Genomic DNA, 12,466 nt, shown 5'->3' with positions numbered 1-12,466 from the left:
GATGCAAATATTCTAAATATTATACTACCTATCCTCTTGAATCTATATCCATCCTCAGAATGCAGTCCTCGGATTTGCATACAATCTTCCATCTGGCGCTTGTACCATATATCTAATGCATAAACACATATCGCTCACTCCTTTCAAGAACGTCATAAATAAAAAATCGTAAATTTTCAGTTGTGCATGTTTTCGGAATGTCCAGAAAATGTACTATATCCCAGCAAAAGAGGCATATTTTTAACTTAATATTTACCCGCTCCAGGGCAGAAGTGTTGTTTTTGCATTTTGAAGAAAATGTATTGTTTATTTATTTTATTGAATTGCCAAATATTTTTCAAATAGAGAAAAAACATTCAGGTTTTACCTAAAAAGATATTTTGCACAGTAAAAAGTTCAATAAGTGGCTTGATATTTATTTTTAATACATTTTATTATATTTTTAAACTTTAAAAACGATCTCCTTAAAAATCAAGATTTTTGATATATGACGTTGTTGAAAGGAGTGAGTTATATGTAAGTGGATCAAAGGTTTACTTAAATTTTTATCTCATTTTGAGTTGAGATAGAGATCCCATCCCTGATAGAGAGATGGCGTCCAGCGCTCCGTCGCTATATCTGGATTGCGGGTCTTGATAACTTGCCAACAATACCATTTTTTTTATTTATTTACACGCATACGGTAAGAATGTGTCGGGATTTTTAGAAGCGATTACTGCAGACTAAGCCAAACTATTACACATTTGCAAGGTTAAAGTTAAAATAACGTATGTATTAGGTACACAGTACTTTATTCTATTCTCACTAACGAAAACCTTCAAATTGAAAATAAAGCACTCGTATCATACCACATTTGATGTATATTAAAGTAAACACGACTAATTTCGAGAACTACAGATGTTCTCATCAATAGGTGAAAATAGAAATTTGTATTGATCTGAAGAGGAAGAAAGAAGAAGAAGAAGTAAATTTGCCTTCTTATATCTAACACACATTGTATACGTGACACGACCAAACTTGAACCAGAGTAGGTAGTTACGTACTCATTAGGAAATATGAAAAACTATAAAAGTCAAAAGTATTTTACCATATTTTAATACATTATTCTCTAGTGAAAAAAAAATCAATGAGGTACCTACCTACGATAAATAAAAGCTTTCAATTTTAACATGTTTTTGTTGTTGCCATATTGCTAAAAATCGAATCCCCAGAATCTTATCTTATTTATGTCATAAATCATATGCGGAAAATTGCGTACCCAAACGGGGGAAAGCGCACACTAAGATCATTATTTGAAAATTTATAGTGCATAGTTGGAAAATGGCGCATTTAATATTTTTCTTCTTATTCTGCCACCCGTCATCAATACCCGATAGTGCATAGGGAACTGAATAAACATCATGGATAAATAATATGGTTAAATTTTTCTTTTCAACATTGCGCACCAAGTTTCCTTGTGGACATTTATGTTTGCTTTTTTTGCTGTACGCATATTGTATTTTCATTTTAAATTTTTCAATGAAAATTGTTATGTGTATTTACATTTCCAGTTTGGACATAACGAAAAAATATTTATGTGTCAATATTTCACATTAAAAACTGTGAATGTAACCGTTTTGAAAACCGATTAAAAATATTACGTTTCTGAACCTATTTGAAACATTTAAAAATAGCATTTCCGAATAGATTTTTCCGCTACTGAAATAGATTTCTTAAAATATAAAGACCACTTCTGAGTTTTTAGCGTTTATATATATATATATATATATATATATATATATATATATATATATATATATATATATATATATATACACACATATATTGTATATATGGAATTATTTTTATCAAGATTTTCAGTGATATCTTAACAAAGATGATGAAGTATATTGAGATGGAAATATGAATGTGTGGTAATTTACAGAGCTTACGACCTGACGTTAGCTGGTCTTCGCGATTGCTTTAACACTATATATAATATTTAACATTCTACTCACAAAAAGGTTGCATGTATGCCAAATTATAAAAATCTCAGCGTTTATTTTGTTAGCGGAGATCTTCTTGAATGTATTCGAAATTTTCTTATAATTATTATTTATACTAGATATTGTGCTCACAATATATTGAGTTCATGTTTTTGTTCACGAATGCTGGATTTTTACCTTGCCAATAAGATAAATATATTTCATTTAGAAGACGAGTGCTAGAGAAAAAAATAATATTTTACAAATATCAGGAAAATATTACATATGGTTTCGTAAAATTTTCTTTATTTATTACTTCTCAGGATGTACGAAAACCGGATGAGAAAAAATGCCGTCACTACAAATAATAATTAAATTAATTAAAGTATAAATATTAAAAAAAAATAGAGGTAAAATATCTGTGAACAGAGTGTAGTGCCAAACGAGCCCATGAGTTGATGGAGAATAAATAATTGTAGTGTACATGGGTACCTACTTTTTGAGAAAGATGGTGATTAACCTGACCGCTTTTCTCTCTTTCTTCCCTACCCACAAAATTTTCCAGTGTGAGATTTCCAGGACAAGTTTGGGGGAAATCCGCGAAGTGCGCAAACAAAACTCGGGATCATGTCAAAATTTGACCTCAGTTGCAGCTCTTGACCGTTCCTTTATCCAGGGGTGGGGTGCTAATTTTGAAACAAGGGGTTCGCAGGTGGAAGGAGGTGTATCATTTTTTGAACTATCCAAAATACCTACGTAATAATTACAAATAATAATAAAAATACTTAATATGTACATCAAACGACAAAATAAAGATATGATAGTTATTTTATTTTAGATTAGGTACTAATTTAATCAGAAAATATTGATTTCTCTTAATTTAACAAGGGGTTCGCCGGCGTAAGTCAAATTTGACAAGGGCTTGCGCATGCTCCCTACAGCCCACCGCTGCTTTATCTCTTACCTCTTAAATATTTTTACTTTGGAGTTGATGACAATATCAGCGAACCATGGCAGCAGTATCTGCATCTGGTTGTAGATAATGTCCATGGTTGACAGTTAATTTCACAGCTCAGACTTTTTTCACGATGAAAATCGTGTGAATAGGTAGTGATATAGTTATCATCCCCAGATTTCATAGCGCGAACATCGATGTTCTATTTCGATCATTTCACTTAAATTTGGGATATTAATAACGGAATCCGGGCGCCATATTCATAAGATATCTCATTAGACGTGTTATAAGATGCGGTCCGATCATTGAATGCTTTATTTTTGGCATCGATCCAATATTTCGTAATAACCGAGCGGTAACAAATCCATGGGAAGATAATGCAAAACCTGCCTCAAATTATTCATATAATTTTTAGAAATATAAAAATATCTCAACGAAGAAGATGGATGTCAATAACATTTTGAGGTGTGTCCAAATACTTGTTCACAAATCTGGATTATCTCCAATTATAGGAGTTATTAATCATATTATTATTTTGACATCTCAACATAGGTGAAGAAATGCCCAGACTTAAATTAATATTCTTCTTCATCTATGTTGAGAAGTCAAAAAAGACCTTTGTGAAATGAGATTTTTAATTAGCAGTGCTAATAAAAAAACTTACTCAACTCAACCATAGATGGTGCCGAGAGCTGACGATTTTGCATAAACTCAATCTTCTAAACTTTTGTGAAAATCTATTTTTTTCTTAGTTTTTTATCCCTTTCCCTACAAGATAATACTGTATACAAGATGTACTTAAGGAACAGTATCAAATCAACAAAGTATCAACTTGATCATTCATTATGTGACGGCAATGTGACTAGTCCTGGTTTCCAGATTCATGGATTTACATTAGGATTATATTTTATTGGAGACAGATGGCGTTAGTGAATGAACAAATCGGTTTTATAAAAATCTGTAAATTAAAGTAAGACATCACCAAACTTTGTTGATATGTCCCGCAGTTATTTTGTTACACATTTATTCTATTTTGAAAACTTGGTCACATAAAATGTCTCTAGAATGTTTAAAATGCATTACTTCCGGCAGAAACTTTACCTGAGCTAGATTAAAGAATGACATTTCTCAACCATGACATCATCAACTTATACTCTTTACCAAAGTTATCAATCCACCCTAGTAACTAAACAAGAAACAGAAAAAAACGTTGCATAATGAAAATGTATGTATTTGTTTTGTAGTTATGTGCTATAGTAAGGCTTAATAAATAAATAAAAGACTTAAAATGCTTTATTGTACAATTCAGTTAGTTTACATTATTTAAGGGTTCATAGTACTAAAATAAACTTAAACATGATTGAATTCAAATTAATTCATGCAGATAAAACAATGCATTGTAAAGAAATCAAGAGAAAAACTATAATTATACCGATAGTTTTATAATAATAAGATCACACTAAGTGTTTCAATTAAATGATTATGATAATTAACTTAGGAACTATATCATATTAATGTCTTAGGCATCAAATATTAAATACCAGTAATATTTATTTCAATTTAAAAATTAAAACATGCAAAATAACATAAAACATAAAATTGAATGATACTTTGAATACAGACATACTTATATAAGTATTGCTTATTGAAATTAATATTCGTAAAATGTTACAACATTCTTTAAGTAAAATAAAAGGTACTGTAAAATACCAAATTACCAGCCGCTATCTCCAGCAGAACAGGAAGACATTTCACTTTTTATTTTACCTGAAAAAAAATCAATAAGGAACATAAAAACATATAAATGATTATTTGGGGGCAGCTTCCTTCAAAATTAATTATTACAATTCATAATGTAATTTCCAAATGATAATAGTCAGATTTAGGGTAATTTTTTTTTTATAAACAATCGGGAACTTAAATTTGAGTAATTTGGATAGTTTCAATGGTCAAAGCAATGATAAACATAACGGTTCTAGGGTTAAAATTGAATAACCTGTTTCAATGTAATCCAGGGGTTCAAAAAGTTCTAAGTTCCTGCAATCATAGTCAGTTGCATACGAGGGAGGTCCATGAGGATCCAAGAGATGTTGAGGGGACCCGAAAAGAACAGGCGGTCTCACCAAACCACTTCCCTCACCTATGATAAAACAATTTGTAAATAAAGGATTTATTTTAATTTTAAATATCACATATAAAAACCATAAAACTATGCAGACCTATTTGGTGAGCATCGTTCAAAACAGGATCCTTGGAAGAAGTGTTACCTATCGGATGGTGAAGCAAATTATCTCCCCTATGTAAGATGTGGGGTTTATTTCTTTTGAGTTTAAACATTTTCTCCTGTGGATCACCCAATTCTTCTACGTTATAATCTAAAATGAATATTTAAAAAACATCTAAAGACTTCTGGAATAACATTTGTACTTTATTTTATGTTTTTTATAAATAAATGATACATAATGACACGTGTCGAGATACTTAGCTGATGGATACTTGGCAGAACAGACATTTGGTCGATGAACACTTGGCAGAACAGACAATTGGCGGAACTGACATTTGGCTGAATGTAATTTTAAATTGTTTCAATACATTTTTATATAACAAAAGGGGATTTGAATAAAAATGTACCACATAGGTATATGATTAGAAAAAATTCTAACTTTCTTTACCTAATTTACAAATTAAGATCTATGAGGCATATTGTTTGTTTTCTTCTTATAAAATATAAGTAGTAGCAGAAGAAAAAGAACAAACATTTTGGACAATTTTGAAACAAAAAGCCAAGATGAGTTGGATTTTTTTTAGTACATTGCCTTATGCACCATTGGGTGTTAGAAGGGGATCAAGAGAAGAACATATGTTAAACATGTAATTTTGAAAGAGTAGGTTAAAAAGGTAATCAAAGCAGTGCCTTGTACGCCCATAGAAGAGGAATAATAATATAGTTATATCAATATTTCTCCATGGGGATTCAGAAGATAATACTAAAAAATCTTTATAATTTGTTTCATTCATATGATAAAAAAATATCAATGAATTTTCATAAATGCTAGTTATTTTTTAACCTGAAGTTTGATTCATTATATCTTTAAATATATTGTTTTCTTGCGACACATTTGTATCTTCCACCTTGATGTAGTCAACGATTGAACCTTGAAAGAGAAAATAGAATTTGTTTATAAAGTAAGTATATGTACATGATATCACCTAAATATAGTTTGATAATTTATGAATATACACACTGTCAGAAGGGAATACAAACTTTTGTCATCTGAGTAGGTAGTTGGAGGATGAACAGTGATATTGTGTTGGCCATCAGGGGAAATGTGGGAATCCAAAATGGCGGCCAGTGGGACCTGAAGATGAAGTAGTGGATTACTGGCATCAAGATACTCCTGAAAAAACAATATTTACTAAGCAGTGATAGCAAAAAAGTTACTTGAGCACAAAACAACCAAGTGGCTTACTGCATAAATTCTAGTTTTTCTTTTCATGTTATACAGTGGAACCTCTAATAACGAGTTTAATTCATTCCAGCATCTTACTCGTTATGCAAAATACTTGTTAAGCGAAACATTTTTTCCCGTACAAATCAATGGAAAATACATTAATGCGTTCCAGGCCGAAAGAAAACTCAATTTTTTATATAATTTTTTTAACGTTTATTCAAATAAAATTACTTGTTAACGAGTGTAAAAACTTGGAATATAATTTGGATTTCGAAAAAACGTAAATAAAAATATGAATTAATGACACATAATTTATCCCTTTTAACTAGAAAACTGTTTTACGAAATTTGTTTTAGCCGACGCTTCAAAATTTAGAGAAAATGTGTCACGGCATTATCGTTAAATAAATTTGTAGCAGGAATAGACACCTCCTAATTAGAGTGATGCTTCTTAATGTACGATGCAAACAGTTTCCCATGCTTTCAGCATTTCTCTTATTGTGCTAGAAGATTGTTGCTCTGCTACTTCCTCCTCCTCCATTAACATACTCTTCTCTATAATGTATTGCTGTGAAACACGATGAGCTCTTCGGTGGTCAGCTCTTCGGTCATTATCCACCTTCCGGTTGCTATCCACCTTCAATATTGTTGTTTTCCACTCGAGTCCCATGATATTAGCTAATAAGACAATCTAGTTGACTGTAGACTCTACAGTTACTGTTTCAAAATCACATTTGACAACACTCTGTGGCTAAAGTTTTTTCCAAGCAAAAGTGAGGGTCCTTTTGGTAACTCCTTCCCAAGCCGCAAAAGTCCCAGTTTACAAGTGAATGTCGTGAAAAAGGGACTTGCCCTTACTCAGTTAATCATTATGCGAAATATCGCTTGTTAAGGGAGCAACTTTTTCTGATATTTTTTGCTCGTTACGCGAATTACTCGTTATAAGAGGTGCTCGTTATGAGAGGTTCCACTGTATAAGGAACTGATTTTAGCAATTTTAAAGATTCGGTCAATACTTTTTTGTAAGTGATCTGACAGTTTAGAGATAAGATAAATTTAGAGACATTGTATACATTAAAAAATCTTGTATTAGGCACTTGTTTCTAGGTATGCATCATATATTTACAGCTCTAGGATAAAATTATTAATTTTCAGTTTAGTGAGTATTTTATATTTAAAAAATACAGAGTTTAATGTAATAATACAGAATAAAATTTGAAAGGGTATTTTTCAAAAAAGTAAATTTACATGAATGATATTTAACCACATCAATTTTACTAAACAATGATTTAAAGCAACATTTTCCACAAATAGAGATGAGTAAATTTAATTTACTAACTACATAGTTTTCGCCATTTTTGTTTGGTCCATAAATCAATTTCCCACCATTGATAAGATCATGGGCTGTCACAGGCACCAACATCTAAAATTTAAGAGAGAATTAAAAAAACAAATAGTTAAATAAACATATCTTTGTTAAAAAATTAATAAATGTAAAAAATTAGAAGGTAATCAATACTATTCTTTTTAAATCTGTAGAAAAATAAGGAAGATGAAACATTACCTTCAAGTCATTTAAATTACTGCCTCTACACCAAAACCGAAGTGTCACATCAGCACGCATCTGGCTGCAAGACTTACCTACTGGTTGCCATACCATCTATTATCTGTACATTGTACTATTGCAGAGTTGGAGAATAGTAGAAGGCAAAAGAGGGAACATTTTTCTGCTTTGAACGGTATTGGTTTTAATATCCCATGCATAATGATGCAATAAATCGCTAACTTAGTGAAAAGCCGTATTTTTTTATATGCTAATTTTGCAAATGAAATTATTGGAATCTTTGAATTTTTATAAATGCAAATACAAAAAATATGTCATCTATTGGTTTTAAAAAAATCTCATTAAATCTGTATATATTAATAAATTAAAAAGATTGTTCTTAGGGCAGAATTTTTTGTAATAAATGTAACAATTTATTATTTGTACAAATAAATATGCGTACAGTACAAAAAAAATATTTGAATAAAATATACTCACTTGTTTTCCTTTGGGTATAACAGAAGTAAATATTTTCACAAGAACAGGACGACTCCCATTATGTTTCAACAAAGCAAACGGAACTTGTCCATTTTTCAAAATTTCTTCCATTTCAATAGTTTTTATGGGATCCACTATTATCCCATTACTGCGAAGAAAATATTTTGTCAGACATCTTATTAAACTTGAAACAGCTTATTGTTCTCATGTTTAACAGTATTCAAATTCTACTAATGCATTTTTAATAGTATAAATCCCTAATAATTACATGTAAAAGTAAAGTTACTAACGAATTCATATCCACAGAAAAAGGGATATCAACTGGAGGAGGTGTAGGGATAGCTGGTTGAGGAATTTCTAGCGGGGATATAATTTTAGTCATTACTTTTTCATTTCCGGGGTGGACCTAAGTTTGAAAACAAATAGTGATCATTATTTTTAGAAGAAATACATTAACGATCAATTTTTAAAGTAAACGGGGATATTGTTTACTTCCTTCTGCCATATGGTAATATTATCCGATATAAGACACAATATGTAATTTTTACCATTTATCTTTTGTTCTTAAAAAGTTAAAAAAACCTTTTAAAATAAGAAATACTTAAAAAGGAAATGTATATTAATTTACACAGTAAAAAGTATGATATTATTATGGTTCTCTTGTAAATTAGTAACAATAAATCTACTTAAAGAGCAAATAACTAAGGTCTCATTTATTATGTTTCACATACCTTCTTTATGTGACATGTAAGATTAGATTGCTGATTAAACCCTTTGTTACAAAGACTGCATCTATAAGGCCTCTCATTTGTGTGACTGAACAAGTGGTTGCGAAGATTTCCTTAAATTAAAAAGAAGATTCACTTAAGATTATTGAAATGATTAAATAAAATAATTAACTTCAGATTACAATAATATTTTACTACCAGTTTGACATTGAAAAATTAAAAAATTACCTTTCTGGTGAAAACCTTTGGAACAAATGTGACATTTAAATGGCTTTTCATCCAAATGAGTCTTGCGATGAGATATAAGAGTAGATATTCTATTAAAATTTTTACCGCATATCTAAAAGAAAAATTGGAAAATATTTTTAAAATGTTATAACCTCCCATATACAAGCTGTTGTTGAACAACATTTGTACATCCAGCGACACGCGTTTACAACTATAGGCCGTCACTGCGACTAGGGTCATAGAGACACATTTTGTTGAGAAGGGTAACAGACAAGTCTATATGGAGATGCTATTAAGAGTTTGCATAAGACATGCAACAGTGAGGTGCGTTTCAACATTTATTTATTGCATTTATTATAATTTAAGTTATACTCCTTTTTTACATTACATATTTATGTATTGTGATGATTTCAATGTTCAATACCTACATTAGTTCCAGGGCAGTGAGTGAAATACGGGTATAATACAGCTCCAATTCTCATCAAAGAGTTGTATTTAATATAAAGTAATATTTTTGCCAAAGCGCTAGTACTGCATGTACACGGATGATAGTGTTCCAGGATCGTGCTTTCCATATCGGCAGAAAAGCAGTGCCTATCCCAACTTACTTGGATGACCCTACCTTACTAAGTAGTACCAGCTTACCTTATTACCTACCTCTACTGCCTACCCTAGTAAGTACTACCTAGCTTACCTTGCTACCTACCTCTATTGCCTACCCTAATTAATTCTCTGCACACCACTTGTGTTATCCTATCAGATAGTTGTTCTAGGGAAGTAATAGCGTATACCATGCAAGAATGAGGTCTGGCCAGAGAGTGTATGGTGCGATGTTGGCTGAGAGTGGAGAGCTGCCGGAAGGATTTCCCACAGACCAGGCAGTGGTAGTTCCTCTCATCTGTGTGTCCTGGCAGATGGCGCCTCAGCATGTATTGGTGCTGGAATTCCCGCCCGCCTGTGTAAAAGTGTTTATGTAATATGTAACATGCTGGGAACATTCTATTACGGAGATATTTCATTGATGAAAAATCTCTGATCTGACCCTTATCCACATTCAATAGTACATAGGGCACCACGGCAGATTGACGGAGTGTTATCTTGTTTGGTTATTATAAAAAGGCAAACGATTAGTTCAGTGCTCCAAATTTTTGGAAGTGAGTGGAATATATTCAATGGGTTATATCGCTCACTCCTTTCATTCTTGAGTCATAAATCAAAAATCGTCAATTTTCAGTTGTGCATGCTTTCGGAATGCCCAGAAAATGTACTATATCCCAGCAAAAGAGGCATATTTTTAACTTAATATTTACCCGCTACAGGGCAGAAAGTGTTGTTTTTGCATTTGGAAGAAAAGGTATTGTTTAATTATTTTTTGAAATATACTAAATATTTTTCAAATGGAGAAAAAATCTTCAGGTTTTACCTAAAAAGATTTGATGCACAGTAAAAAGTTCAAAAAGTGGCTTGATTTTATTTTTAATACATTGTATTATATTTTTAAATTTTAAAAAAATGTTCCCCTGAAAAATCAAGTTTTTTGATTTGTGACGTTCTTGAAAGGAGTGAGCGATATGTGATATAGGAAACACAATAATGGTTGAGAAAAGGACAATGTAAGCAACAGTTGGGGTACTCTGAGTTCCATACCTGTACCCGTAGTAGCTTGTATAAGTTAAATAATGCTAATGTATACTAATTTCAGCCTCCATGGTGCAATGGTTAACGCATTTAGCTACTGTGCTGGAAGACCCAGATTCGATTCCCAGGGGGGGGTCAAAATAAATGTTAGTGATTTTTACTCTAATATTTGATATTACCCTGGACTGGTACCTGATGTGCAGGATTGATCTTCATGTAAGTAACGATCAAGAGGACTCTGTGTCAATATGATGCAGTGCTCTATTGCATGCATAGGGCGCTGCATTAGGTTGTAAAAATGTATACAAGTCCCTTGAGGTGAAAATGAAATGGATTCTCAAAATAAATATAACTTTATTCAAAAAAATAAAGCCACTTGAGATCTACCCAAGCTTCTCTGCCTAACCATCAAAATATTTTTAATTTTGTTAAGTAGATAGTGTTTTAGTATCAATCAGTCTTGATAAAGAAGCGGTTAGCTTCGAAATTGGTAGATATTGTAATTAAGTTATAATAAAATATTTACAGTGATTTTAAAACAAAATTACATTTTAATTATAATTTTATTCTTTTGAAACAGTAAATCAATGGTGTAAGATTTGCTACAATCCCATTATCAGCGGTAGAAGTGTAATTTTTTATTGTATATGTGATGACCTACAACCTTAATTTTATTATTGATTTTCTTACAGTATATTTATATTGCAAATTAAGAATAATTTAACAAAATGAAAACCAGTAAAGATGAACTTTGAATATTTTTCATTCTCTAGTAAGGAAGAATGAATTTTTATATAAGCAAAAAAAACATATTATTATAAGAACTTTTAAAGGATTTGCAGGAAAGTAAACTCACAAATGCTGCACTCCCATAGTTTAACGGTCACTCCGCGGTGTTTCACTAGTTTTACAAAATGTTGGCTAGATCTTGGATCGGATTTGTCCACTTTGGCATTTAAAATATTAGATTGTTTGTTATTTTGTCCAGATTTCTAAAAATATATCGAGTTAAAAATAAATACACTTTACATAATGTGTGGTCTTATCAAAAAAATAATAATTTATCCAAATAACAGTGATTCCATGTTTCCACCTTGATTCAAACTGTCACATTGCAAAAATTCATATCAATTGTTTTTTTTTTAAAGGTGTATACTTTTAATAAAATAAAATGCAATTTGCAGGAAATAATAGTGATGTAAAAATATTTTACATTTTTCAAAATATTCCATTTCCATACTACCTTTTGTTCTCTAACTCCTTCAACTGTTAACACCATTTCATTGTTAAAACTGGAATCAGTTTTAAAAACTGCATCCATTGTTTTAAAAACAAAATCCTTTTTTTCCACAACTCGGTGGTTTGACTTATTTTCTCTCACTAAAATAAATGAATATCTGAGCTTTTAAAATTTAGAAATTATTTTTACTACAGAGTGTACATATTTAAAAAAAATATATT

General features: G+C 31.0%; 1 protein-coding gene across 2 annotated transcripts; it reads right to left on the bottom strand.

Moving 5' to 3' along the window:
* Positions 1 to 4,211: 4,211 nt before the first annotated feature.
* On the bottom strand, positions 4,212 to 12,419 carry LOC148305733 (uncharacterized). Of its 2 annotated transcripts, none has more exons than XM_088266256.1 (13): positions 12,249 to 12,419; positions 11,862 to 11,997; positions 10,159 to 10,322; positions 9,368 to 9,479; positions 9,143 to 9,252; positions 8,702 to 8,817; positions 8,412 to 8,559; positions 7,710 to 7,793; positions 6,185 to 6,278; positions 5,988 to 6,074; positions 5,139 to 5,294; positions 4,916 to 5,059; positions 4,212 to 4,686 (listed from the first exon to the last, which is right to left on the bottom strand). In XM_088266256.1, exons 1-13 carry the CDS (start codon positions 12,324 to 12,326, stop codon positions 4,634 to 4,636), a joined length of 1,482 nt encoding a protein of 493 aa, XP_088122382.1. In that variant the 5' UTR covers positions 12,327 to 12,419; the 3' UTR covers positions 4,212 to 4,633. The 2 variants fall into 2 exon arrangements, with proteins under 2 accessions (XP_088122382.1, XP_088122380.1); XM_088266254.1 differs by having other exon boundaries at positions 6,185 to 6,317; positions 12,249 to 12,417.
* Between the last annotated feature and the right edge of the window lie 47 nt (positions 12,420 to 12,466).

Source organism: Brachycentrus maculatus, unplaced genomic scaffold, assembly GCF_059751285.1.
Source record: "Brachycentrus maculatus isolate JH-2025_06_01 unplaced genomic scaffold, ASM5975128v1 h1tg000263l, whole genome shotgun sequence".
Classification (NCBI taxonomy): Eukaryota; Metazoa; Arthropoda; class Insecta; order Trichoptera; family Brachycentridae; genus Brachycentrus; species Brachycentrus maculatus.
The sequence above is the reverse complement of the archived record's forward strand: the minus strand, read 5'-3'. Positions and strand labels throughout refer to the sequence as shown.

What these genes read in the sequence shown, in the direction of transcription:
- LOC148305733 (XM_088266254.1), bottom strand. Translation starts at nt 12,326, where the DNA reads ATGGATGCAGTTTTTAAAACTGATTCCAGTTTTAACAATGAAATGGTG. An exon ending in AAAATGGCGAAAACTATGTA is followed by an intron (nt 6,318 to 7,709) that starts GTTAGTAAATTA and finishes TTGTTTTTTCAG; the next exon opens with GAGTATCTTGATGCCAGTAA. An exon ending in TATAATGAATCAAACTTCAG is followed by an intron (nt 5,295 to 5,987) that starts GTTAAAAAATAA and finishes TATTCATTTTAG; the next exon opens with ATTATAACGTAGAAGAATTG.